We start from the raw sequence: 25,953 nt of genomic DNA, 5'->3' as shown, positions 1-25,953 counted from the left end.
TGTTATTTTGACAGCAGTTTTGGTAAAATGAAAAGTGATGAAAAGTTAACAACTTTTGGGAAACCAAGAAAATTGGAAGAATAATGGATACCGTAGATCCAGTGAGATCGAGATATATAACTAAATTCAGTGGGGAAGATTGCTCACTGGACTCTACTGTTAATGAGATACACATCTGGGTTATGGAACTCTATTTGGAGCTAAAAGTAATATAGGAAAGTTGGAAGTTGTTGTATAGTTTCTTTATTGGGTTCTTTCTTTGGGGAATTTAATTTACTTAGTTTAATTTATTTGATTTCTATGCCGCCCAATCCCAGTGGGACTCAGGAACATTTAGAACTGATAAATAGAGGGGGGGGGAAACACCTTATCACAGTTTATCATTTTTATTTTTATCATGCTACTTGGTTTCTGTTCTATTGATTTTACTTACCATAGCTACATATAGGGTAGTAAAAATATTTTAATAAAATAATATATTCAATTATGTCACTTTGTATAGTTAGATGGGAGGCATATAAATTTAATTACATACATAAAATTTATTTAGCAATTAATTGAGTTACAATATAATAGATTTGTAACATAGAAAATATTTAAATCAAAGCAGCTGAGAATAACTGTTTTCTGTTGTTTTGGGAGTTGGCAATTCCTGAAGCACCAAGGCTGTGAAAGCCACACAACATGGACTTTGTAGTATAACAATATACTGTATTTTTGGCTGCATAAGACGCACCTAGGTTTAGAGGAGAAAAATATGACAAAAAATATATAATGGGGGAGCCTGAGATCACATATCGATGTCCTCTCATGTGCCAACTCTACCTATTGACTCCTGCACTGTGGAAAAGAGACAGAAGAGACAGGCAATGACAAAGACAGAAGAAGCGTGGTTTGGCACTGTAAAAGGACCCCACCTCCATGGCCTGGCTATTCACCAAAGGACTGGCACCATCCACCTTTTTTGGGAGTGCCTCTTATAACGCAAAAAATACAGTACCTAAGAACACCTCTACTTACGAACTTTTCTAGATAAGAACTGTGTGTTCAAGAATCATTTTCCACGTACAAATCCAAGCCTCCTGTAACCCGAAAAGGCGGGGAGAAGCTTCCATGGGGCCTCTCTAGGAATCTCCTGGGAGGAAACAGGGGCTCCACCCTCCCTGTGGTGTCCCCAATCACACACATTATTTGCTTTTACATTGATTCCTATGGGAAAAATTGCTTCTTCTTACAAACTTTTCTACTTAAGAAACTGGCCACAGAACGAATTAAGTTCATAAGTAGAGGTACCACTGTACATAGATTCATATATACAGTGCATATTTTACAAGATACATCCAAATTGTATAGCAATTCAGAAATATTGATGTATGCACAGAGAAGTGTAGCTTTTCTTTACATGTACAGTAGAGACATACTCTCCATTCCACATCTTTTAGATGTGGAACTCACCTATGCACTTTCATGTTTTTACAGTGCTGAATTCCTAACTGCAGTATGTCTTACACAGAAGCCCAGTTGCAGGGATGGGTTGCTACCAGTGCGACCCAGTGGGTAGGCGACTGCGCACCAGGAGCAGGTGCCAGATTGCACAATTTGCACGCGACTGCTCTAGGGTCAGTCCTTCAGGCGCCACCATCTTTTTTTTAAAAAATCATATTTTTTTGCTTCCTGCACATGCACAGAAACAAAATCTCAGAGGGGACGTTTTTGTGCATGTGAGATTTTGGTACATTTTTGCTTCCTGTGCATGCGCAGAAGCAAAATCATGCTTGGTGCACCTAGCACATGCACACGAAACAACTGAAGCTACGCACGCAACGCACAGTAGCAGCAGATATGAGCAATCCATCCCTGCCCAGTTGGTATCTATTTTTATATTATTTTCCTACCAGGAAAATATTTTATTATGATTCTATTATTATTTATTTATGTATTTATTTATTGGATTTGCACGCCGCCCCTCTCCGTGAACTCGGGGCGGCTAACAACAGTGATAAAAACAACATGTGACAATCCAATACTAAAAACAGCTAAAAACCCTTGTTATAAAACCAATCATACAAACATACCATGCATAAATTGTAGAAGCCTAGGGGGAAAGAATATCTCAGTTCCCCCATGCCTGACCGCAGAGGTGGATTTTAAGGAGCTTACGAAAGGCACGGAGGGTGGAGGCTATTCTAATCTCTGAAGGGAGTTGGTTCCAGAGGGCAGGGGCCGCCACAGAGAAGGCTCTTCCCCTGGGTCCCGCCAAACGGCACTGTTTAGTTGACAGGACCTGGAGAAGGCCCACTCTGTGGGACCTAACTGGTCGCTGGGATTCGTGCGGCAGAAGGCGGTCCCGGAGATAATCTGGTCCGGTGCCATGAAGGGCTTTATAGGTCATAACCAACAGTTTGAATTGTGACCGGAAACTGATCGGCAACCAATTATTGCTCTCAATCAATTTTAATCCTACGCTCTTCATTTTAAATTAGTTGTCATATATTTTAACTCTTTCGTTTTAAGATATTGCATTTTTAATTCTATTTTTATCATTGTGGTTTTAACTGTTTGCTCTCTACATCAGAGGGGCCATATTCTTGTGGGAAAGGCCATACTTGGCTCTTTTAGAGAGAAAGAGATGTAAGATGGTTTATATAAATAACCATTTCTTTTTTCTTTCTTTCCTGGTTTATTCATATGTGCCGTCATTTCAGTGACAAATCTCCAATCATTTTAACCCAGAAAGATTGGTTCTGATCTGAGGAAGAGTTCAATGAAAACAAGCAGATTGAACTATCCCTGAAAATATGTGGCCAAAGCATTGAGGGCATGCTCAGTCATCATGTATAATCATTGCTCAAATACGATGTTTATGGTGCCTTCCCTGAAGAGATAACACACATATACTGTACTACATGTTTTGTATTTACTTGTTGTGAGCTGCCCTGAGTCTCAGGAGAAGGGTGGCATAGAAATTTAATCAATCAATCAATCAAACAAACAAACAAACAAATAAAATAAATAATAAATAAATAAATAAATCAAATAAATAAATCAATCAATCAAATAAACAAATATGGTCAGGAGAAGGGTAGTATAGAAAATCAATCAAACAAACAAAAAATAAATACGGTAAATATTGGCCAGAAGGGTGGCATAGAAATCAAATAAATAAATAAATAGACAAATAAGTATAGTAATAAAGTAATAAAATAATAAATAAATAAATATTGGCCAAGTTGCTGCCGTTTCCTACTTCAGCTTTGTCTTTCACAGAAGTGTGTTCGTGTAGTTTTGAAAGATGGCTGAAGTGGATAAACCCCTTGTTGTAAAACGTGTTAAGAAAAAAAAAAGACTCCTCTCTCTGATGACTAGCTTTGGCACGAAGGCTGATTTAATATTTAATAATGCAATCTTTCGTTGCCAGTTTAAAATGAAAATTTATTCCCCCCCCCCCCCCCGTTTTTAAAACAGGTGCTAATAATCCCAGTAAATAGTTGAACGGCTCTCCTGCGAAGGTAGCATAGGAGGCAATGGTAACTTGTAACTGGGGCTGCATTAATGGAGCTGGGGACATGGAAATAGCGAGTGTCTCTTCCTGCACCTGTCACGCACGTGTATTATTAACATTAAGACCCTTGCCGGCTCTTCAATTCACTTTTAAGACTAATTAAGCCCAGAACTCTTTGGAGCCAGCACTGCCGGCATGATCTGGCAATTAAATTCGCTTTATATAAACGCTTCTCCTTGCCAGCTTTCCTTTGTAACCCGAGAGAGCAGTTCCTGCGCTCTGAAGCTATTTTTGCCAGCGCGTTTCTCTTCCCCACGGCCCCCTTTTTCCTAATATTTAGCTTTCGCAACTTTCTCCGCTGCTCACCTTGAACCCGGCCGAATACCTCGTAATCCACCGATTTGAGGATCCGGGACATAACGGTTGCAGACAAAGAAGAATCACTGAGGGTAGAAAAGAACTGAGAGGCAGCAAGCGCAATTAGTCTTAACTCAGAGACTCAGCCAGCAGAGGCCGCGACGGAAAGTCGCGAGGCTCAAGATTCACTAGAGGGCGATAGCTCAATTGGCTAATGCCGCCAATTCGATAGGCTGAATCCACCCTTTAAAAAAGGGGGTGGGGGTGACTTTAAAGAGCTTGGATCGATGTAACCTGTTCACGCTTAGAATGTGGGGTAAGGAAGTGAAATAATCCCTCAAACTTAGAACAATTGAGATCTCCATGCACTTTGCAGTGCTTGCATCCCTTCTCCACTTCTCCCTTTGGAACGCTAGGTGTTAAATCTGACATTTAATGCATGTACTATCTTTTAATTAATTAATTAATTTTATTTATTTGTCAAACATGTATAGGATAGCAGTAGTTTGTATAAACATAAGTAAAAGCTAACGGTAGGACAGGGATAGCAGGCACAGTGGTGCACTTATGCACGTCCCTTACAGACCTCTTAGAAACGGGGAGAGATCTAATAATAATTATCATTATAATTATATATATAATTATACTTTTTATATATATAATTATAATTATCAATTATTAATCACAATTAATACTTATGTATTGTGTATAAATCCTCAAAAATTTGAAGGGCTGGATCGAGGCCTAGTGTGTATAAAAGCATTGTGACTAATAAATGCTGAAATTTTAGAAAATGTTCATGGGGGAGATTTATAAGCTATAAAACCTGGGCTGGAAGGGCCAGAATTCACATGAATTGGTGTATTAACAGTAGAATGTGATAGAGATGAAATTAAGAATGGTATCTTTCTCTAATGTTACACCATTTAGCAGCCATGTCAGTCAAAACAAATTCCCAGGTGATGTAAATACTAGGAGATATGATGTGAAAAGAGCCAAAACATAGAAATAGAATTGAAATAGAATTTACATAGAAAAGAAATTGAACAGATTTGGAAGGGACCTTGGAGGTCTTCTAGTCCAACCTGCTTAGGTAGGAAACCCTACCATTTCAGATAATTGGTTGTTCAATCTCTTCTTAAAAATTTCCATTGTACAGCACTCACAACTTCTAGAGGCAAGTTGTTCCACTGATTAATCTAGGAATGGTCTATTAGCCAGGCAAAAATTTGTGTATTGTGAAAGTAACTTGGAATTAACCAAAATTAAAATTTTAACCAGGTACCCGTATTTGGAAATCTTTGAGACAATAGGAATCATAGAAGTCATGTTCTAGGCAAAAGTCCATTTTGGAAACTACCTAGGTACCTACTTCGCAGACAACCCAATCAATGAAATCTCAACAGTCACTGGCAAATAGTAGTTTTTTCCATAAAAATGCTCATTTCCCAGACAGTAAAACCAAGTTGGCAATCACATATAAATTAGCAGTTAAAAACTGAAACATTCTAGCAAGATTTTAAACATTCATGAGGACAGTTCTATTTCTTCTTTTATACCAACTTGCGGGTAATTTTATCTAATCACTAAGAGTTTGAAGATATACACATTATTATACTATGGTAGAATTTATCTGTACACTGCATGTTTTAGCTGTTGTACATAAGCAATAGCACTTAGACTTATATACCACTTCACAGTGCTTTACAGTGCTCTTTAAGCGGTTTAGAGTCAGCACATTGTCCCCAACAATCTGAGTCCTCATAAGATTTTGGTTGGTGATAAAGAGGTTTTATGAAACACAATTATTTATGGAACTGTCTCTTGCCACATACCTCCCAGAGACCAATAAGAGCTCACAGAGTTGGCCTCCTTCGGGTCTGGTTGACTAAGCAATGCAGGTTGGCAGGACCGTGGAGGAGGGCCTTCTCTGTGGTTGCCCCGGCTCTATGGAACCAACTACCACCCAATGTCCATACTGCTCCCACCCTACTGGCCTTTCATAAGGCCACGAAGACCTGGCTCTGTCGGCAGGCCTGGGGGCCATAAATTTATATCTTGATGGCCATCTGCATGAATGGTGTGCATGTATATACTATGACTGTTTTTATTTTAATTTTTTTATGGGTTTTAGTCTTAGATAATGTTTTAATCTCAGATAATGTTCAACTTTTTTATTGTTTTGTATCTATTTATATCTGTGTTTGTACTATTGTTGTAAGCCGCCCTGAGTCCTTTGGGATTGGGCGGCATAGAAGTTGAATCAATGAATGAATGAGTGAGTGCGTGAGTAAGTAAGTAAGTAAACAAATAAACAAATAAACAGTAGTTTTAAAAATCCAGTTGTCTTATGGTATTATTCCTCTAAGCTTGGGGTGTCAAACTCGTCACATAATGTATCACAACTTTTCCCCTTTTTCTAAATCAGCTACAAATCACGGCCCATGGGCCCATCTGGCCCATGGGCCACGAGTTTGACAGCCCTGCTCTAAGTAGTATCCTTTGAGCCCCAAAATATTTAATTCAAATAAATGTTCATTTATAGGAAAATTTTAACAAAGAACAACCTTCATTTTAAACTTCACTTATACTCGACAAAACTTGCCTCACTCTTGACAAAGATGGAAATGAAAAGTGGGACTGTAATGTAATCAAATTGTTTAGATTATTTAACATAAGATACCTTCAATTAATTGTAAAGATTTTGAAATCTTAATGAACATTATTATTATTATTATTATTATTATTATTATTATTATTATTATTATTATTATTTAGACTTGTATGCCACCCTTCTCCGAAGAATAGGGCAGTAATTACAGTTTAGAAGAATATTTCCTATTATCTCACTTAAGAAATGTTTTTTCCCAAAAGGGCACATATAATCATGATCCTCTAAAAATTAAATATGTGATTTTTAAAATTCTAAATATATGTTTGCATATGCAAATTTTAAAAGATTAAAAAATTAACAGATAATTATAACTTACATATCTTTAAATCAGACAATATCCCCAGTTAAACATCTAGACAATGTTTCAAAGAGGACAAAGTGTTAGGTTGAGTAGAAACAGAAGGTCTTAGATAAAATTAGAAGCAAAGTAGAACAAATAACTACTATGCAAATATTTTAGGCATACTAGTGTCTCAAAGGCACTTACGGGAGTGTGCTTTGCAAACTTTACTAGATATCCAGTCAATATCAGTTTCTTCTCCAACAATATAGGATAAGGCTCTCTTCTATCTTTCTGAGTAGAAATTAATACCATGCAGAAGCCTTCTGGCCACACAGCTGAGTGTGAGAGAATGTTCAGATATGTATTGTATGCTAACAGATCTTATCATCACCTTGTTCTTTTCAATTTCTGTTTGGAGGTTTTTTCTGCATTTCTGGTGGTGCTGAAGAGGAGGCAATTAAGGATCAGCAAGCGATGGAAGGCAATCACTTTCGATAATATTCTATAGTAGATAACTATGTAATAACTGAAATAATCATCATTAGCAGGATTGGCATTTGAAATATTGTGTTAGGTGTCAATAGGAAAGATTTTGATAGGCAGTTAAAATTATAAATGTTGATCTAATTTCTAACACTAAGGAATTTGTGGCTATTTTATGGCTATTGCCATATGCTGCTCTACATCTCTAGTCAATAATAAGTTCAGTGTTAAGCAATTTTCAGCAAAAGTTATCTATTATTGCTCAGATGTACATACTGTATATTGTACTACAGCACTCAGGAGCATCACACACCAAAACATACTAGACTCAGCAAGCCTCTTTTTCCCCAGCCCAAGCTTACACACAGTTCTGAACAGACTAAATTTAGAGAACTTTCTTCTCATGATCAGAAATAAACCAAAGACTGAATGTACCTTTTTACCTAGAAGATACCAAATCAGCTTTACTGGATTATTGTGAGCCGCCCTGAGTCTTCGGAGAGGGGCGGCATACAAATCTAATAAATTGATTATTGATTATTGATTATTACAGAAGATAGCTGTAGAGGCCATGTGGAGATTGTGTGCAGCAAACTTCCCACCTCAAATGAGCCTCTCATCCCTATATGATCTCACCCAGTTCACATCACCAGGATGATGTAGGACACTATCCCTTGCTAGTACGTGATCTCATCTATGTTGTATTAACAGGATGTTCTTTAGGGTTGGCAAGGAGAATTCAACAATAAAAAGAATGTTACTTCTATTTTTGCTGCATAGAAGACTATAAAAAAGCAATAAACACTGCAAAGGCAGTCAGACATCTTAGTATCCTGCAATGATTGGTCTCTAACTCCATGAGATAGCTACGTGTAGAAACTAGAGTCTTACCTTTTCTCATTACAAATGGCATTTTTCTAAAATTTGATTCTGTTCTGAAATGTCTATTCCTTTTCATCTCTCAATTCTTTCTGTTTGGTTTAGCCTTATTTATTAAACTTATAAGGCTGCCTGATTCCATTACAATTCAGGGCAATATACATGTTAAGATAACTAAAAAATGCAAACAAAGTGCATCTCCCTTCTTTCCACAAAGTGTGAAGTATAAATATAAAGAGGGGCAAAATCACTCTAGAATCTGGGTTTAACTATTATTTTAAAACATTAAAATATTTTAAAACCCATTTCAAATGCATCTAACAGAAATAAAAGGATTTAAAAATAAGTAGACATAATGTCTCTTCTTAACTTTAATTTTCCTTTTCAGTTTTTGGAAGTTTTTTTTCCGTTGACTAAGAAAAGAGGTAAAATTAAGGGGAAAAGTAAAAAGCTCTGCTGTAGATTATACTATTGCCACAGACTAAACATGACTTATCTATAATCACTTCAATTGACACTTTGTAGTCACTGTCGTATCCTAGGAAACAGGGGAATTAATTCTTGCTCTTTTCATCCAATAATGGCAACCAAGTGGCTGTCCAGGACCACATGAAGGAATTTAAGCAACAGGGAAGTGTGTGGGTTGACCTTGACTTGAAACTTGAAGGCGGTGGTTTGCCATCAACTACATCAACCAGAAGTGTGAATCAGTTTAATGCATTTTCAGTAACAACCAACAGTTTCTGACAGCAAAAGAAGCTGTCATTAACAATTCAGTATTGTGAAGAGCTTTTTCTTGCCCAAGCAGACTTTTCAGTTCAATTTTACTGGATAGATTCACATCACAATCAGGTTTCAATTAAGACAGTTACTTTCATTGGATAAGGAGTCAAACATTCAAAAAGTATATACCAGTGAGGGAGAACCTATGGCACGGATGCCACAGGTGGCACGCCGAGCCATATCTGCTGGCACAGGAGCCGTTGCCCTAGCTCAGCTCAAACATGCATGTGTGTGCCGGCCAGCTGATTTTTGGCTTGCACAGAGACTCTGGGAGGGTGTTTTTGGCTTCCAGAGAACCTCTGGGGGGATGGTGAGGGCGTTTTTACCCTACACCGGCTCCAGGGAAGCCTTTGGCGCATGGGGTGGGCTAACCACGGACCTACTGGGCCCACCAGAAGTTGGGAAACAGGCCATTTCCAGACTCCAGAGGGCGTCTGGGGGGCAGGGGAAGCTGCTTTTGCCCTCTCCAGTCATTGAATTATGGGTGTGGGCACTCACGTATGCGCGAAAGTGCACACGCACACTGTTTCGTCACCCAAGGAAAAAAAGGTTCACCATCACTGGTATATACTATATATAACTTATAGAAATGAGGGAAAATTCCTCCACAATTTTTTCTAAAACTGCCAATACGAAGACATATTTTTAATGCGGATAGTCTTTCAGCAACTTATAACACATTTATTAGTATACTAATTTCTTTTATCTTTTTCAACAATCTACATTTGTCCTGAATTTATATTTACTGACAAAGAAATAAAGATTTGTTATGAAAGCAACTGCCTGCAAAGGCTCCTGTATTGGGGCTGAAAGACGAAAGCACTATGCTCCATCTCAGGTTGCCCTGATAGACCAGTCTAACCAGAAAAACACTTGATCTACATTTATGTTTTTAGTCCTTATTGTCCAGTTACATATTAGGCCACATCTCATTGGACAGAAGTGATTATAAGATCATCTCAATGATAACAATATGCCAGCCAATTTTTAAATTGTCATTGTAGAGATATTCCCCTAAACAACATATTTGCTTCTCTCTTTCCATTTCTTCTCTGAACCTGGAAGTATTACAGATGCCTAATGTGCAACAAAATTTACATCAAATCAAACCACGGCAAACATAACAGCTGGTTCATACTTAATCCTTATGCCATAAATACTATATAAATAATATAATAATCACCATACAATAAATTAAAAACAAGCAAATTATATTACTGTTTAGTGTTCTCTCAAGACACTTTTACTTAATCTTGATTAGTCTCAGGCAAAAAACCTCATTGCCCATATTTAAAAACTGATGGTGCTGGTGTCAGTTGATTTAAAACAGAAGGCTGTCGGGTGCAAAAGTGCCCTGAGCAGTTTGCAGAGTTGATAACCACAGTGGCAATTCTCTTCAATGGAACAAATGCATTTCTTTCAGTTTTAAAATTTGGATCTCTTCATTTGTTCTCCAGCTGAGAACCAGGAAATGACAGGTGGTGATGGTGCTGTTTTGAATACTCTAAGTCAGTATTCCTCCCACTTAACAAGAAGGAAAAAGTTAGTGTTACAAGCTGTGCAAATAGAATTTTAGATTCAAGATATTAAAGTACTCATTATGTGAGTCAGGAACCGACTGTGCCTGTGTTCAATGACAACTAAAATGTTGCAAAAACTGAACAGATGGATTTAGCTCTGATTCATAGCCTAGAAATGTTTATTATAAAAGTATTGTCTTTCTGGCTCAATTAAAGAAACATGTTAGAAAGGAGTAAAAAATTTCAATTATTTCCTTTGTTACAAGCAAAAATGCAGGGCTCAATATAGACTGTTAAAATAGCCACTTCAGTCATTGTGAATACTCCTAGTTCTCCTATTCCAAACTTTGCAGGTGAAAATCATAACTCTAAATTGGTATATGTAAGAAATGACTTTTAGATACTAGCATATGGGCTGTTATATTTTATACAAACTGCGGTTTCTGGGTTGACTTCAAAAGATACCCATGCAACATGCTCTTTAGTAATCTAATCAGGGAGTAATAAAATGGGAGACATTGTAAACCAGAATCTCCTTCCCCAAAGACTATAAATGGCATACCAACCAAAGATCTGAACAAAGATCTCCAAAGCAATATTATTTGCATGTCTATTTAATTATTGCTTTAAGTCTAGAAGGGCTCCAAGTGTTGCTCCATCTAGAGCAGGGCTGTGGCTGAATACATCACAACCGGTTTAGCACACACGACCCCCCTCATGCTCCCCCCCCCTTTGGCATGCAAACCAAAAAAGGTTCACGTCACTGTAATAGGGTTCATTGTTTATTCAACAAATCATGGTTTAGTGTTAACTAGGCTAATGGCTGCTAAAATAATATCCTGCTTTAACAGTCCACGGAGAGGGGCGGCATATAAGTCAAATAAATAAATAAATAAATAAATAAATAAATAAATAAATAAATAAATAAATGAAGTTAAATTTGCTACATTTATAAAACACCATAAAATATCAAAAAATTTATGGATTGGGAAATATTGCAGACCCATATACAAAAGGCATTTCAAAGTACATCCTCAAACCCAATGTGCCTTTTCCTAGGTTTGCATTGCAGCCCAGGATCTTGGAGAAAGCAGAAAATGGTGCTACTTAGTGACAGTACCCCTACCCACTTCAAAATACTTTTCCCCTTTCAAATCTCTACAAATTACAGTATAGGTAGTCCTCAACTTACAACCACAATTGAGCTCAAAATTACTGTTAAGTGAGACCTTTGTTAAGTGAATTTTGCCTGTTTACAAACTTTCTTGCCAGTTATTAAGTGAATCACCAAGCTGCTAAATTAGTAGCACGGTTATTAGGTGAATGTGGCTTCCCCATTGACTTTGCTTGTCAAAAGGTTGCAAAAGGTGATCACATGACCTTGGGACACAGTAATGGTCATAAATATGAACCAAGTTACCAAGCATCTGAATTTTGATCACACGATCATGGGTATGCTGCAAAGGTCATTGCTTTGAAAAAGCCATGTCACATTTTTCAGTGCCATTGTAACTTTGAACAGTCACTAAACAAACTGTTGTAAATCAAGGACTATCTGTACATTTTTTCTTCATTATCCCTGATCCATGTTCTCTGATTGACAAATCCTAGGTTTCCTTCTCATCTCTCTTCATAGAAGCCCGTTTCCTCTATTCAACATTTTATTACAACCAGTGAAGGGCTGCATTTTTTAAACTACCACTGTGGGTGTGGCTTATTTTGTGGGGGTGGCTTGCCAACTATGTGACCAAGTGGGATTGGCTTGATGATCATGTGACGGGGTGGCTTAAAGGGCATGTGAGTGGCGTAAAGGTGGCCAACTTGACATCACTCACTCAAGGGTTTGGGTTAGGGTCTCTCCTCGCCTCAAAGAGATACAATTTCTCTATCTATTTGCTATTACTGAACATACAAAATATACTATTTAATTCTAATTATATATGCCATATGTGTACATACATATTACACATAGGCACACAAAAATACACATTATCTACTATATAAACTGTATATGTATGTACCCACACTCACACATGCAAAGCTCTTCTAAAATTATACACATCCAACCTGTTGTGGTTGGCTCTGGCCCAGCTCCTGCCCCAAGGAATGTGGAGGTGGATGCAGGGGAAACATCAGCATGTCATAGGCCTGTTTTATTGCCAACAGAGTCAGGTAGTGCAGTTTCCTCGGACGAAGGTGGGGGTGACTTGGCACACAGCCCAGGAAGCCAATCTCCGTTATCTTCGGTCGATTCGGATGAGGAAGTGTTAGACTCACGCATGTGCAGAATTATGCATCGAAGAGACCAATGGAAGAAATATTACAGGAGATAAGAGAGGCCATCTGTGTTTGGGTGGGGCTCCAGTAATTAGAGCTGCTGATATAAATAGCAGTGTGCTGGCTTGGCCGTTGTGGAAGATTATCTGATCGTTGTTCTTCAGGACCGTGCCTTGCTGTTTCTGGACTTTGTTGATTTTTCACGACTTTGAAACCAAAGCAGAGCAAAGTGTGTGTCTTTCACTTCGTGGAAGGAGGGCTGTGACCTTCCTTCACAGCTGCTAGCTAAGTACTTAAGGACTGATTAAGGGGATTGTACACACTACCAGGTTGTTTTGGGAGGAGTGCTCTTTGCAATACAAAAAGGGTGCTTTGTTTCTTTTGAATTTTGTTTTTGAACTTTCAAGTGTGTGTGTGTCTGAAATTTGTACCCTTGAATTTTCGGGAGACTCATACCAGAGCCCGGCAGAACACAACCTCATTTACTGTGATAGGAAAAACATACCCAGAGCCCAGAAGGGGGAAAAAAAGAAAATTCAATTTTTTTCTACAGGTTCTGTTTACTTGACCATACCAGTAGGAGCCTATCACTGATTACAGCCATTTTCCCCCTGCCCTTTGCCTTCCATCCTCTCTTGTATTTCCTGTTCTTGCAAGCTTTCTTTCAAGCTTTATTTCCTCCCCCCCCCCCCATTCAATAAGCACCCCCCTGAAAGTTTCTCAATTCTCCCTCACCGGCTTTCATTCTCCTACCGATTTCAATCCACCTCCTTTCTCTTTCCCTCCTCCTGCCCTCGGGAATCCATTCGTTTCACCTGTTCCACGCGAAGGAAATTTGGCCGGTTGCCTTTTAAAAGCGTCGCCCCTCCCGCAGGCGGCTAAATTTTCTCTTACCCTCCGCGAGTCATACCTACGCTCCCCGTAGGAACTAGCCCTCCCCCCGCTTACTACACTCATTTCCACGGTTGAAAGGCGTTTTTTTAAAAAACCACTAAGCAACCGCTAAGGATGCGTTAGGACCGCTATGTCCGTCGCAGCGGGGGAAACTCGAGAGCCGCTGCCGCCTCAGAGAGAGCACGCGGGAGGTGGGGGGTAGGGAAGGCCCCGTCGCCCGCCTTAAGGACAGGGAGGCCGGCCGGCCTGGCGCTTTGGCTTCGCGCCCCCTCCTCCCCCTCCCCTCTCTTCGGCCTCGCTGCTCCTCAGTCTCGCGGTTCTCCTTCCAGGCAGCTCATCCTCGTCTCCTCCCCCTCCCTCGCAGCGGAAGTGACCTCCGCGTCGCCCGCCCGCTCTGCCAGCAGTGTTGGGCGGCAGCCGCGGGAGACGGCGACAAGGTCGGCGGCAGCGGCGCTTGGTTCGTTCGCTCTGTTGCTTCGTCACCAGGAGCCGCTGTGTGACAGACGCTCGAGGCAGTCGGGTTCGGGAGCCGGGGCTAGCCAACAAACAGCCCGGGGCCAATCCGGCGGGCGACGCGAAGAAGCCGCAGCGGCAGCGAGCCGAGTCTTCGGGGCGGCAGGGGGAGACAGGCGGTTATCCAACGGGACAGGAAGGGGGCGGCCATGGCTGAGGCCGGCACCGGTGCCGAGCCGCCGCCTCCCTTACCGCCACCCCTACCGCCTCCAGCCGTACAGAAGGAACTGGTGTACAATAAGCTGCTACCCTACGGCGACAAGCTAGAAGCCGAGGCCGGCTACCTCCTTGCCCAGATCAAACTCAACCTCAGCCGCGCTGTTCAGCTTCAGGAGCTTTGGCCCGGCGGCCTCTTCTGGACGAGAAAGCTTTCCACGTGAGCTTGGCTGGAGATGGGGTGGAACGGGCTGCGGATTTGGGTAGAGAAAAGACGGGTGGTCAGCATGGAAGGGGGAACCCTCCCCTCCCCTTCTCCTTTAGTATTGTCTCAACTCCTCCTTTCACTAAGGCTCGGGAGGGGGGCAATACTCGAATCAACTCCTCCAAAGACCACCCTGGCTAGAAGCCCACCTTAACCTTTTCCTCTGAGTCTGGTTGTTTGCATCAACCAGTATTTTCTTTCAACAACCCCCCCCCCCCCACTTTAGCGGGTCTTCCCTTCATAGTGAACAAAAGAAGGGGAAACAGGAATTTAGGACATGTCCATTAAATAAATAATACTCTCTTAATCGTAATTCCTAAGAGGTCAGTAAGGGGCATGCCTTCCATCCCCTGTCCTAATGTATCTCTTTTACTAGTATGTATATAAATTAGATCTTTGTATACCACAAATACCTACTTGACAAAACAAACGGAAAAACAAACAAATAATACATTAACAAAAGGTTAAAGCAGGGTGGTTTGGATTTAAGACTAAGTAGCTGAAGGTACTCCCTATTTTTATTATTATTATTATTATTATTATTATTATTATTATTATTATTATTATCCATAGACTCGGGGCGGCTCACAGCAATAATAAAAACAATGTACAACAAATCTAATATTTAAAAATATCTAAAAATATTTTAAAAGCAAGACATACACACAAACATACCACGCATAAACTCTATAGGCCTGGGGAAGATGTCTCAATTCTCCCATGCCTGACAGCAGAGGTGGGTTTTAAGGAGTTTACGAAAGGCAAGGAGGGTGGGGGCAATCCTAATCTCCGGGGGGGGGGAGTTGGTTCCAGAGGGTCGGGGCCGCCACAGGGAAGGCTCTGCCCCTGGGTCCCGCCAGATGACATTGTTTAGTCGACGGGACCTGGAGAAGGCCAACTCTGTGGGACCTAACTGGTCGCTGGGACCGCAGAAGGCGGTCCCGGAGATATTCTGGTCCGATGCCATTAAGGGCTTTATAGGTCATAACCAACACTTTGAATTGTGACCGGAAATTGATGCAGACTGTTTTGGTAGGCATGAACATTTATTGCTAGAAAAATGTGTGTCTGTGTACCTGTATGTATGTATATATGTTGTGTGTGTGTGTATAAGATAAAGTGTGGATGTCTTCATTATTACTATTTTTAAATAAGAGGACAGTAGAGATTGGTCTGGCACGTAAGGAAAGATTGTACAACTGAACCTTTCTCAATTTTTTGCCAGATCTATATATCTATAACCCTAACACTGGAAAGCTTGAGATGGTTTATTTTTTTAAAAAAATAATCCATTCTATAAACAAAAGTTTGGTTCACAGACATCTTGGGGAATTGTAGTTAAATAAAAGCATCTGATCTGAGCAAATGAAAAGGGCTGGAAACAGTAACTTTCTGTTGAAGATGGATCAAAGGATGTTTGATCCTCTCTTTCTAGAAGCTCTATTTAGCTTTTGGTTCCTAATGAAAATTTATAACTTAAAATAACATTAATGGACTCTGCCACATTTTGATTATAAAGCTTTATTTCCCTAAACTGAACAAAAAATGTAATTTGTTTTACATTTGGCACCTAAGGCAATGGGCAGTATTTTTTCAATTAGAACAAAATTGGATGACACTGATATTATAAAGCTGGTATTAAGGATTACGTTGTGCTAATGCAGTGATAGCGAACCTATGGCACGTGTGCCACAGGTGGCAGGTAGAGCCATATCAGGGGGCATGAAGGTGTTGCCCTATGCCATCTCCAGCGTACTAGCTGATTTTTGGGCTTTGGTAAGACTTTTTTGCACTCTGGAGGCTTTAGGGAAGCTTCCTAAAGAGTGCGAAAAATGGCCCAACGGGCAAACTGGAAGTCTGTTTTTCAGAACTTCCAGTATGTCCATTGGGCTGCCTTTTCACCGTCCCAGGCTTTAGTGAGGCCTGTATGCATGGGGGTGGGGTTGTGTGCATGCGCTGGGGGCAGTGTGGTGGTGGTGCGTATTACCCCCTTTTGGCACGCGAACCAAAACAGGTTCGCCATCACTGTGATAATGTCTTTAAGTAGTGAGTTTACTTCCATGTTTCATATCCTTTTGTCTGCATTACTTCTGTATCTTTAGAGCTTTGGTGGAATGTGTATAAGTGACATGAGGAGGGATTATAAGTAGTTCTAAGGTTGCAACTTGGCTCTTGTAGTGACCTTCTGTCTGGGGCATTTGCTGAAACCTTTTCATGGGAATAAATTTTCCTCACCTTAGCATGTGCAACTACCAGTACTTGGGTAGGCCAATGTTTGTTAAGTGTCATCTTTCAATGCTGGTAAGCCTCATTTGGACTTTAAAAGAAAAAGGTTGTTAGCTTACAATATTAAGCAAATTAATAGTTTATTGCACTTTCTACACAGTTCTTCAAATTAAAACCTTAATTATCTTTTGGAGAATGACAAAATGACTGTTATGCATCATTCCTATTGGTGTTGGCAATCCTAAAACCTAAGGGATCTACCATGTTCCCCCAAAATATATTGTTTTGAACCCTGAAATAAGTGTTTGGTCTTATTGCCATGTACTCAAAAGCCGGATTGGCTTATTATCAGGCATGTCTTATTTTGGGGGAAATGGTATATAAGGTAAAGGTTCCCCACATGTTTGATAGTTGTTTCCGGCTCTGGGGCGGTGCTCATCTCCATTTCTAAGCCAAAAAGTCAGTGATATCCCAAGACTTCTCCGTGGTCATGTGGCTGGAAACTAATCAAGGAGAGAACTAACCTAGAACTAATGAGAAATTTCCCAACAGTTAAACAATCAGTGGAACAGCTTGCCTCCAGAAATTGTAAATGATTCAACACTGGAAGCTTTTAAGAAGAGATTAGATAACCATTTGCCTGAAATGGTATAGGGCAGTAGTGTCAAACTGGTGGCCCGTGGGCCAAATGCGGTGTGATTGAGTTTGACACCAATGGTATAGAGTTTCCTGCCTGATCCGATTGGACTAGAAGACCTCCCTTCCAAATCTGTTATTCTATTCTACAGTATTCTGTTCTGTTATACTCTACTCTATTCCTATGCTACTCTGCTCTTATTGTTATTCTTATTCTATGAATAAAAGCTGAAGACACACAGAGTATTGTTACCTTCCCACCAAAGTGGTCCCTATTTTTCTGCTTGCATTTTTTATGTGCTTTCGACTTGCTAGGTTGGCAGAAGCTGGGAGAAGTAACAGGAGCTCACTCCATTACGCAATGCTAGGGATTCGAACCGTTGAACTGACGACCTTCTGATCGTTAAGCTTAGCGTCTTAGCCACTGAGCCACCATGTCCCTTTAAGGGATCTATATACTACTATACTACTATAGAGATGGAGGTCATGTAGACTGATCTCTAATTCCATCATACTACTTTGTAATCTTCAGTTGGGCAAAACAGTGTGTCATATGGCAAAAATTTGCCAACTAGGCTAGTTTGCATAATGTTGAAACCCATTGCCTTCTCGTGGAACAAAGTTTGGGAATTTTTTTTGCTGCTTTGCTGCTGCTGTTTAGTGATTACTGTTAAATGATCATTTTCAATACTTCTTGACAGCTTCTCATAAGTTACAACAGATCCCCTCCAAACATACTTTTGATCCTGTTTCGAAGTTATGGCCGCTGCAGCACCTCCATGTTATTTGTTCTTACAACTGACTGCTAGAAAGTTGTAGCATCCTATCCCACTGGGTCCCTGCAGACCCTGGCCCTGTTTCCACTCAAACTTCCATTGGCTTCCTGAAGGGCTTGGTCCTCCTCTCCCTCCCATCACTTGTCGCTCACTTACGTTTTGAGGATCTCCTGAATTCTGGACCTCATGTTGGGTAAGGAAGGAAGGCCATTCCATTTCTGGGCTACAGAAAAAGCCTCAATATTGCAAAGACTGTGTTAAGAAATCAGAACAGATTGCTCCATCTCTGAACTGTGTGGTCCTATCATAGAAGTGGCCGCCATTTGGCTTTCATGACATGGTCACGTGGCCCAAGAACATTGAGGGATAGAGTGGTGTGATCTCCTTCCCCAATGTGAGCTCTGGAGGTCTTCAAAAGATAAATATGTGATGAGTGACAGTTGGTGGTGGTGGTGAGGAGTACCAAGACCTATGGTCAGCTTCTGGGAAGGGAAATAGGACCTGGTATAGGGGTGGGTGGGAAGCAGACCTAAGGGCTGTGGGAACTCCAAATGATAGGAAGTGGAACACGGGATATCTCACAGTGGGGGAGACCTTGAGATACTCAATTCTTAATGACTACATCAGCAGGTAGGGGTGCTTTTAAGTGAGAAAATCTCAGTTGTCACAACGTGCAACTGTAATGGGCAGGCTCATTACAATCATAGGTCAAGGACTATCTGTACATTTCGTATAGAATAAATCTCATAATTGTTTAAAAGCAAGTTATACCATGCTGTCATAACAAAAGTGCGTAAACAAGAGGGGATTTCTTTGTTGCCTTGGTTAGTTTCTAATCCACTGTGCTCTTAATAATGGTTAAAATGGTTTAGTGTATGCTAAATCTTGAATTGATTTTAAGTGATTTTGTTTACAAGAAAGATTCTTAGAGTTACATTGATAAATATAAATTAATCACATGGTTGCCTTACAAAGATGTTTTGAACTTGAGTAAGATGTAGCATGACATTACTTCTCCAGTAACCATGGGTTCTCCCTGACTGTGTTTACAGCAGAATGTGTTTTCATTCTAATAAGAGTTATGGGCTAATGCTGTCACAACGTGCTGAAACGGTGCCCAAATATTTGGTTTGGCTTCTGAAATGTCCTGTGACTATAAAAGATAACCATATTAACACATCCTAATACATTGTAATTATATTTTACTTGCCATTATGTTTATTAAATTTTTGTTTATGCTTTTAAGATGAAGTAATGGAATTATTAAATTTTCAGTCCTTGAAAAAAATAGATTTACTATATATGATTATTCATATATCAGTTTCAATTTCCAATATCAGTTTGTGGTCAAATGCTCTTTTTTAATTGTTTAACATTCAGAAGGATTTGTACTTGTTTTCCTTATTTCAGTTCATATACTATAAATATTGAAGCTACCTCTTAAGGTTATTTATTGAACTTAATTATATACAGTACTTTATAATATGAATGAGGATAAATGAAAGATTTGTGTGTCCCTTATGATAAAACTAGTAAATCCGCTTCAATAGTAATGTGTGCACCAAATTACCAATTTAGCATCAAATAATTACCGTTTCTTGTTTTTTATCTTCTTTGTAATCAGAGTCAGAGCCTAGTCAGTAGATGTTTTCACAGTTGGTTTCTCCATCCAGAGCATAATTGGGTTCTTGTAGGGCTCAGAAAATATTGCATTAAATTTTGGGGTGCCCTCTCCCCAAGATACAGAACCAAACCTGTGTTACCTGGCTAAAAAGAATGTTTTTAGTGAGGAAACATGCCTGAGTTTGAAGACTGGTTGATGGAAACTGATGGAATGTAGTTTGGATTTATTTATTTATTTTTATTTATTTGTTTTGTCCAATATACAATAATACATAATGAAGGTTATAGAGGATATACAGTGTTCCCTTGATTTTCGCGGGTTCGAACTTCACGGAACGTCTATACCACGGTTTTTCAAAAATATTAATTAAAAAATACTTCACGGTTTCCCCCCCTATACCACGGTTTTCCCCGCCCAATGACGTCATATGTCATTGCCAAACTGTCGTCTGCCTTTAAAAAACATTTTTTGTAATAAACTTTAATAAATAAACATGGTGAGTAATAATCTAAATGGTTGCTAAGGGAATGAGAAATTGTAATTTAGGAGTTTAAAGTGTTAAGGGAAGGCTTGGGATACTGTTCATAGCCAAAAATAGTGTATTTACTTCCGCATCTCTACTTCGCGGAAATTCGACTTTCGCGGGCGGTCTCGGAACGCATCCCCCGCGAAAATCGAGGGAACACTGTATACCAGTAGAATGTATCAAAGAGAGAATAGAAGAGAAACTCTAGGAGTAAAATATAACTAGAGAGAATAGCAGAAAAGATATCAGAGATAAAAGAGATAGAAGAGATATAATGGATAGAAGAGATAGAAGAGAAGATATAAGAGATATAGGAGAGACTATAGGACAGGGGGCGGTAGGCACTCTGGTGCACTTATGTACGCCTCTTACTGACCTCTTAGGAACCTGGTGAGGTCAACCGTAGATAGTCTAAGGGTAAAGTGTTGAGGCTTAGGGGATGATATTACAGAGTCCGGTAGTGAGTTCCACGCTTCGACAACTCGATTGCCAAAGTCATATTTTTTACAGTCAAGTTTGGAGCGGTTAATATTAAACTTGAACCTGTTGTTCTGACTCTTTTTTTCCAGGAAGGGGGGAGGGAGCTGCATTCCAGGGGGCCAAGAGGCTGAGGTGTTTAGATAGTTTGGTTGACAGAAAGAGGAGTAAGATGGTTTCTATGTAGAAATTGTCAAAGTATATCTTGAATGAAAGTATCTGCTTTAGTTTGGCAAGCCATCTGTCCTTAAATGAGGCACAATAAAGAAAACTGATCAGAAGTAATTCTATGTGCCTTTTTTGGTTCTTGGAGCCTGCAAGAATTCCAGTTCTGGGCAGCCTATAAGTAAATTGGAGAATGAGTGTGTTTTTCTTTTCTTTTTTTAATAATAACTTTTTAATGGTTTTTTTAAAGTTTGTTTTTTTATTTATTCTTATGTTTGTACCGCTGTTGTAAGCCGCCTTGAGTCCTTTGGGATTGGGCAGGATAAAAGTTGAATGAATGAATGAATGAATGAATGAATTGAGGTATAAGCACGTGGCATATGCACTCGACTCTCCCTGACCAAAGATCACTGTCAGAACTCAATCCCACTTTGCCTGGTCAAGCCTTTTATGAGCTTCTCTGTACTGCTTCAGCTAACCTTTAACCCTGATCCCAAGCCTTGCTATTGTAATAGTATGTAGGAATGGTCTTGAGGGAAGAAGGGAAGAGAAGCTGCCTAGGGAAGAGTGGTGGGAGCCCAATTCCTTAATAGTCAGAGAAGAATCTTTGAGAGAACTCTGTCCTAAGTTGATCAGGCTACAAAAAGAGGGGGGGGGGGCATCTGGTTTTTTTCAGATTTGCAAGACAACTGCTGACATTGAGGTCTGGCTTTATAATGGCCCTGCTAGCTTGTCTCCAGCTCTGCAACTTGCATAGCCCTCTGCTCACTTTGTGGGCCAGTGAACTGGCTTTGTGATCCTAATTTGTCCATGAGTTTCTAGAAGTTCTTAAGCCATAATTAGAAACCTCTTTCCATAGTATATATCAAAAGGGAAGATTCCCTTAGGAAGTGAGATAAGAGCCCAACATCTTACTTCATGGATATATATATCCATGTAGTTCTCTTGGCAGCATATGAGAAAAGAGTTTACTGCTGTGGTGTTCAAGCATACTACTTACAAATCTCTCTCTTTTCTACATACCTACTGGGAGAAAAATATTTTTCCAACAAAAAAGAGGAACACAGACAGACCATAGACAATAAATCTTATTTTGAGATTTAGAGGTTTATTTCATGAGCAATTGAGAACATGAGAAAAAGCCATCATTGAAGATACAACTTACATCAACAGCTTGTTGCAACGATGTCCAAGGATGATAGTTAGGTCTAGCAAGGAGCAGCTACAATAAGTGGCCATGATTTGGGACCTGTCCTCATCTTTTCTAGTCTTTTTCTTACTGTCCTCAGCCAATACATATTTTTATTTTTCAATTACTTCATTTTCTTGTTCTTTCATTCAGACTATAAACTCAGTGCTCAGACTGTTAATTCAGCATATACTTGTGTATACAAGAGAAAACCACCTATTCTCCTTCACTTTAAGTTCCTTTATATCTTTAATATGTCATGACTCCTCAATTAAAAATAATTGCTAAAAATATCTACTTGGCAATACATTTAAATAAATTTGCAAATGCATAGCGGATTACAAATAAAATTTCACCCTTGCACAACCTATTGTCAACCATTGCTAATATATAGCAATTTTGGGTGACAATGGTTGTGCAAGAGTGAAGTTTTACATTTGTTAATCCACTATAACAATTTTGTTTAAAACTCATTATCTTCTCCCAACCTGATATTCAGAGACCCTAAGGTGAGCTACTCACACTACCCACCTATCTATCTACCTATCATGTAAATCATCCAGTCCATCCATCTATCCACCTTTCTATTTACTATACCATTTATCTCATTGGGTGACTGGTTGGTTTACAAATATCAATTTAAGTATATCTTGATCTCATGCAGAGTTTGAATTGGCAGTACAGTATTTCAGAGGAGAGAATATATCCAAATTTTAAAAAATTACATCTAGGGTATCTTTATTTTTAATTATTTTCTTTTTTTTAAAAATGCCATGTATTGTCCTTGGTGGCTAACAATTCTTGTTAGAATAAAAAAGTTCTTGTTAATTATAACATGGCTAGGAATACGACCTGACTTACAGTGTTTTTTGAATGCTGAAATTGTATTTAGAAACTATTCTGCTTGCTCTTCCCATTCACTTTTTGATGTGACAGGAAAAAAAACCCTGCCTACCAGGAAAAAGCAATTTGATAGCACATTTGAATGCTGACATTCTTAGCCAACACCTTTGTACAAGAGTTCACTGCTTGTTTAATATGATGATCCCTGAAGGGAAATATTTGCTGGAGAGCATGAACATAAAATATTTTATCAACATGATACTAAAAGAAGTTAAAAGCTGAGTCAAATAACATAGATTTAGCACTAACTGCAAATAATGAGTATTAAAAACAAAGAACAAGACATTTCAAATAGCAGTTCTGTCCATTGCCTTAATAAGTGACTGGGGGGGAAACCCCCACCTTTTCTGTGGTAGCACATTCAGTGATTCATTTGGTGTGCCATTTTTCTGTCACTGCTCGAGCATCTTGAATGTTTCTCAGTATATTTCCATATACCTCCCAATTGATAGGCTGTGAATAACAGTACTTTGCTTCCAAGGTAGGTTCTAAACTGCGGAACCTAGGTTGCATAGACTAGTGTGACCATTCTTGGAGCAAATGTGGGCTTCTATTTGTTTCCAGCATACTGGCCAACATGTGCTAAAACCTTTAGTAAAAGAGATCTGTCTGTATCATGCATGTTACTAAAAGCTGGTAACTAGGCCACAACTTTTTATTTTATTAAGAAGTGGTACATGAAAAACTTTATTGACATAGCCAATATGGCTGGCAGAGTTTAATAACTATGAAATCCATCTGATGATGACCATGACGCATTAAATAAGGCTATTTGCAATGTAAGAGATTATATAATAGCAAATTAATGAAATTAATGAAATTAAAAAAATATTGTGTAACCATAAAACTTAAATTTAAATGCAATATGTACTAGACCTGGATGATGGCAATCAGTCTCTTGAGAAATGAGGTTAATACATACAGGGAAGTTAAATACTCTCTGGAATGTATATGATGTATTAGACCTAGATGACGGTAATCAATATCTTGAGAAATGAGATTGATTAATACATCCAGGAAAGTTAAATATACTCTGGAATTTATATACAGTGTCATCGGAATTGCTATGATTGTGTTTGAAAGCAGGAGTTCATAGGTTAGTGATAATTGTCTGTTAAACTATATTGAATGATGATACTGGAAGAAACAGGAATGAGTTTATTTTATTTAATTTAATTTAATTTTAATTTAATTTAATATGAGTTGTTAGAAATACTGTTCAGTATTCTCAATTAATGCAACACAGGGTTTAGTTTTGGTTTTGATTAAGTGACATGCAGTATAGAAAATGTATCAAAAATTCAGAAACTCAAAGGATGAATGAGAATTGTGACTATCTGCTTAGAAAAAAAAGTTCATTTCAAGTACATATGGCTTAAGTGTGTTGTACATCCATGAGTACAAATGGAAAAGAAATGAATCAAAAAGGATGATTAAACGATTGTGTGCAATAAAAGAGAATGAATAAGAGTGTATGTAAGAGGTTCTGGTTGTTCTTTATTTGTTTAAGTGGAGACCATTCGTTGGTAGTATGAGGAATAGATTTGGGGAAGAAATGTAAAGAACTGAAAGAAATCAGTATGAAAAACTACAGGTAGTCCTTGACTTACAACTCTGATTGAAACCAGAATCTCAATCATTGAACAAAGTGGTTATTAAGCAAGACATGTGACTGCTTCTCTCAACAACAAGAATCTTAGTACAGTTAAGTAATTTCATAGTTTATTAAGTGGACAGAGTTGTAGGTAAGGAATGAGGGGTATCTTAGTGGGATGGAGGAAACTCTGGGAGTCCATACATGTGTGTTTCTCCTCTTGGTCATCCTCACTTGACCAGACTCAGATCAAAATATATAATTCAACGTAGTGATGATATCAAACCCCAACTGGTGGATGACCTCACCCAGTAGTTTCATATAAATGTAAAATAACATAACAGAACAAATAATCACCATGAAATAATGACCCAATTCTCAACATATGGAGCTATAATGGTCATTGGTATTGAAAGCTATTGAAGTACCACAGGAATGGATGCTCTACATTCCTGGCATAGAAATCCAAATAAATAAACAAACAAATAAATAAACAAATAAATAAATGTGGCTCTGCCACAAGTCATCTATAAGCATGACCAAAGATATCTCATTTTTAAATCCCAGTTTGAAAACTGATCAAAGCAATTTCTCAAGAGTTCTCATCAGCTGCAGACCAACCATCTTCTCAACAAACTTCCCTCAAAAAGGAGGGTGGGAATCAGTTGACAGTAATCAAAAAGTGGAATGGGCTGTAAGAATCACCTTGAGAGATGGAAGGAAGGGATGCAACATAAAAAACTTTCCTAGAAGATAAATCTGAATCCAGGGCAAGAATGGGTATGGAGAATGTGTCTCAGAATTACTAATTATCTGGGACATAAAGTTGGGAGAGGGATGGGGGACTGCTTTCAGATCTGCAAGATTCTGTTATTGTCACCTTACAATGAAAGTAATTTTAGTATTCTTGGTTTTGGACTACTTTGAAGAGCTAACAAAAACCATTGGCTCCAAGGAGGGGCTATACCTTGTCTTTTTGAAGGTATACCACAGCAAGGGCTCAACCGTGGTCTTAACCATTTTTGTCACCCAGGAGTGGCTCAGATCCATAAACACATGGACAAATTAACAGCATGGAGAACCCTCCCCACTACCTCAGGGGTCACCAGCTTAGATTCATCACAGATAATACCAATAGACCATGCCTCAGCTGTCTCGGCTCATCCTGCTCAGTCAGAGTCTGAGTTGAAGCAGATCTGAACAGTTTTATCCAATAGATAGCCTGAATAGTTCTCTTAGATCATCAATAAA

At 39.1% G+C, this 25,953-nt stretch overlaps 2 protein-coding genes across 5 annotated transcripts in view; one reads left to right on the top strand and one right to left on the bottom strand.

Moving 5' to 3' along the window:
* ACYP2 (acylphosphatase 2) overlaps positions 1 to 4,081 on the bottom strand; it is a 70,795-nt gene extending 66,714 nt beyond the window's left edge. For both annotated transcript variants that reach the window (XM_070734740.1, XM_070734739.1), the window contains exon 1: positions 3,869 to 4,081. In XM_070734740.1, coding sequence (XP_070590841.1) covers positions 3,869 to 3,920 — 52 coding nt within the window. In that variant the 5' untranslated portion in view covers positions 3,921 to 4,081. The remainder of the gene's footprint in view (positions 1 to 3,868) is intronic.
* A 9,976-nt stretch (positions 4,082 to 14,057) lies between these two features.
* PSME4 (proteasome activator subunit 4) overlaps positions 14,058 to 25,953 on the top strand; it is a 98,339-nt gene continuing 86,443 nt past the window's right edge. Inside the window, exon 1 of one of the 3 annotated variants that reach the window (XM_070734736.1) lies at positions 14,058 to 14,541. In XM_070734736.1, the coding sequence (XP_070590837.1) occupies positions 14,315 to 14,541 (227 nt within the window). In that variant the 5' untranslated portion in view covers positions 14,058 to 14,314. The remainder of the gene's footprint in view (positions 14,542 to 25,953) is intronic. The other 2 variants (XM_070734737.1, XM_070734735.1) reach the window with 2 other exon arrangements.

This window comes from Erythrolamprus reginae, chromosome 1 (genome assembly GCF_031021105.1).
Source record: "Erythrolamprus reginae isolate rEryReg1 chromosome 1, rEryReg1.hap1, whole genome shotgun sequence".
NCBI classification, from domain to species: domain Eukaryota; kingdom Metazoa; phylum Chordata; class Lepidosauria; order Squamata; family Dipsadidae; genus Erythrolamprus; species Erythrolamprus reginae.
This window is presented reverse-complemented; position numbering and strand designations above follow the sequence as displayed.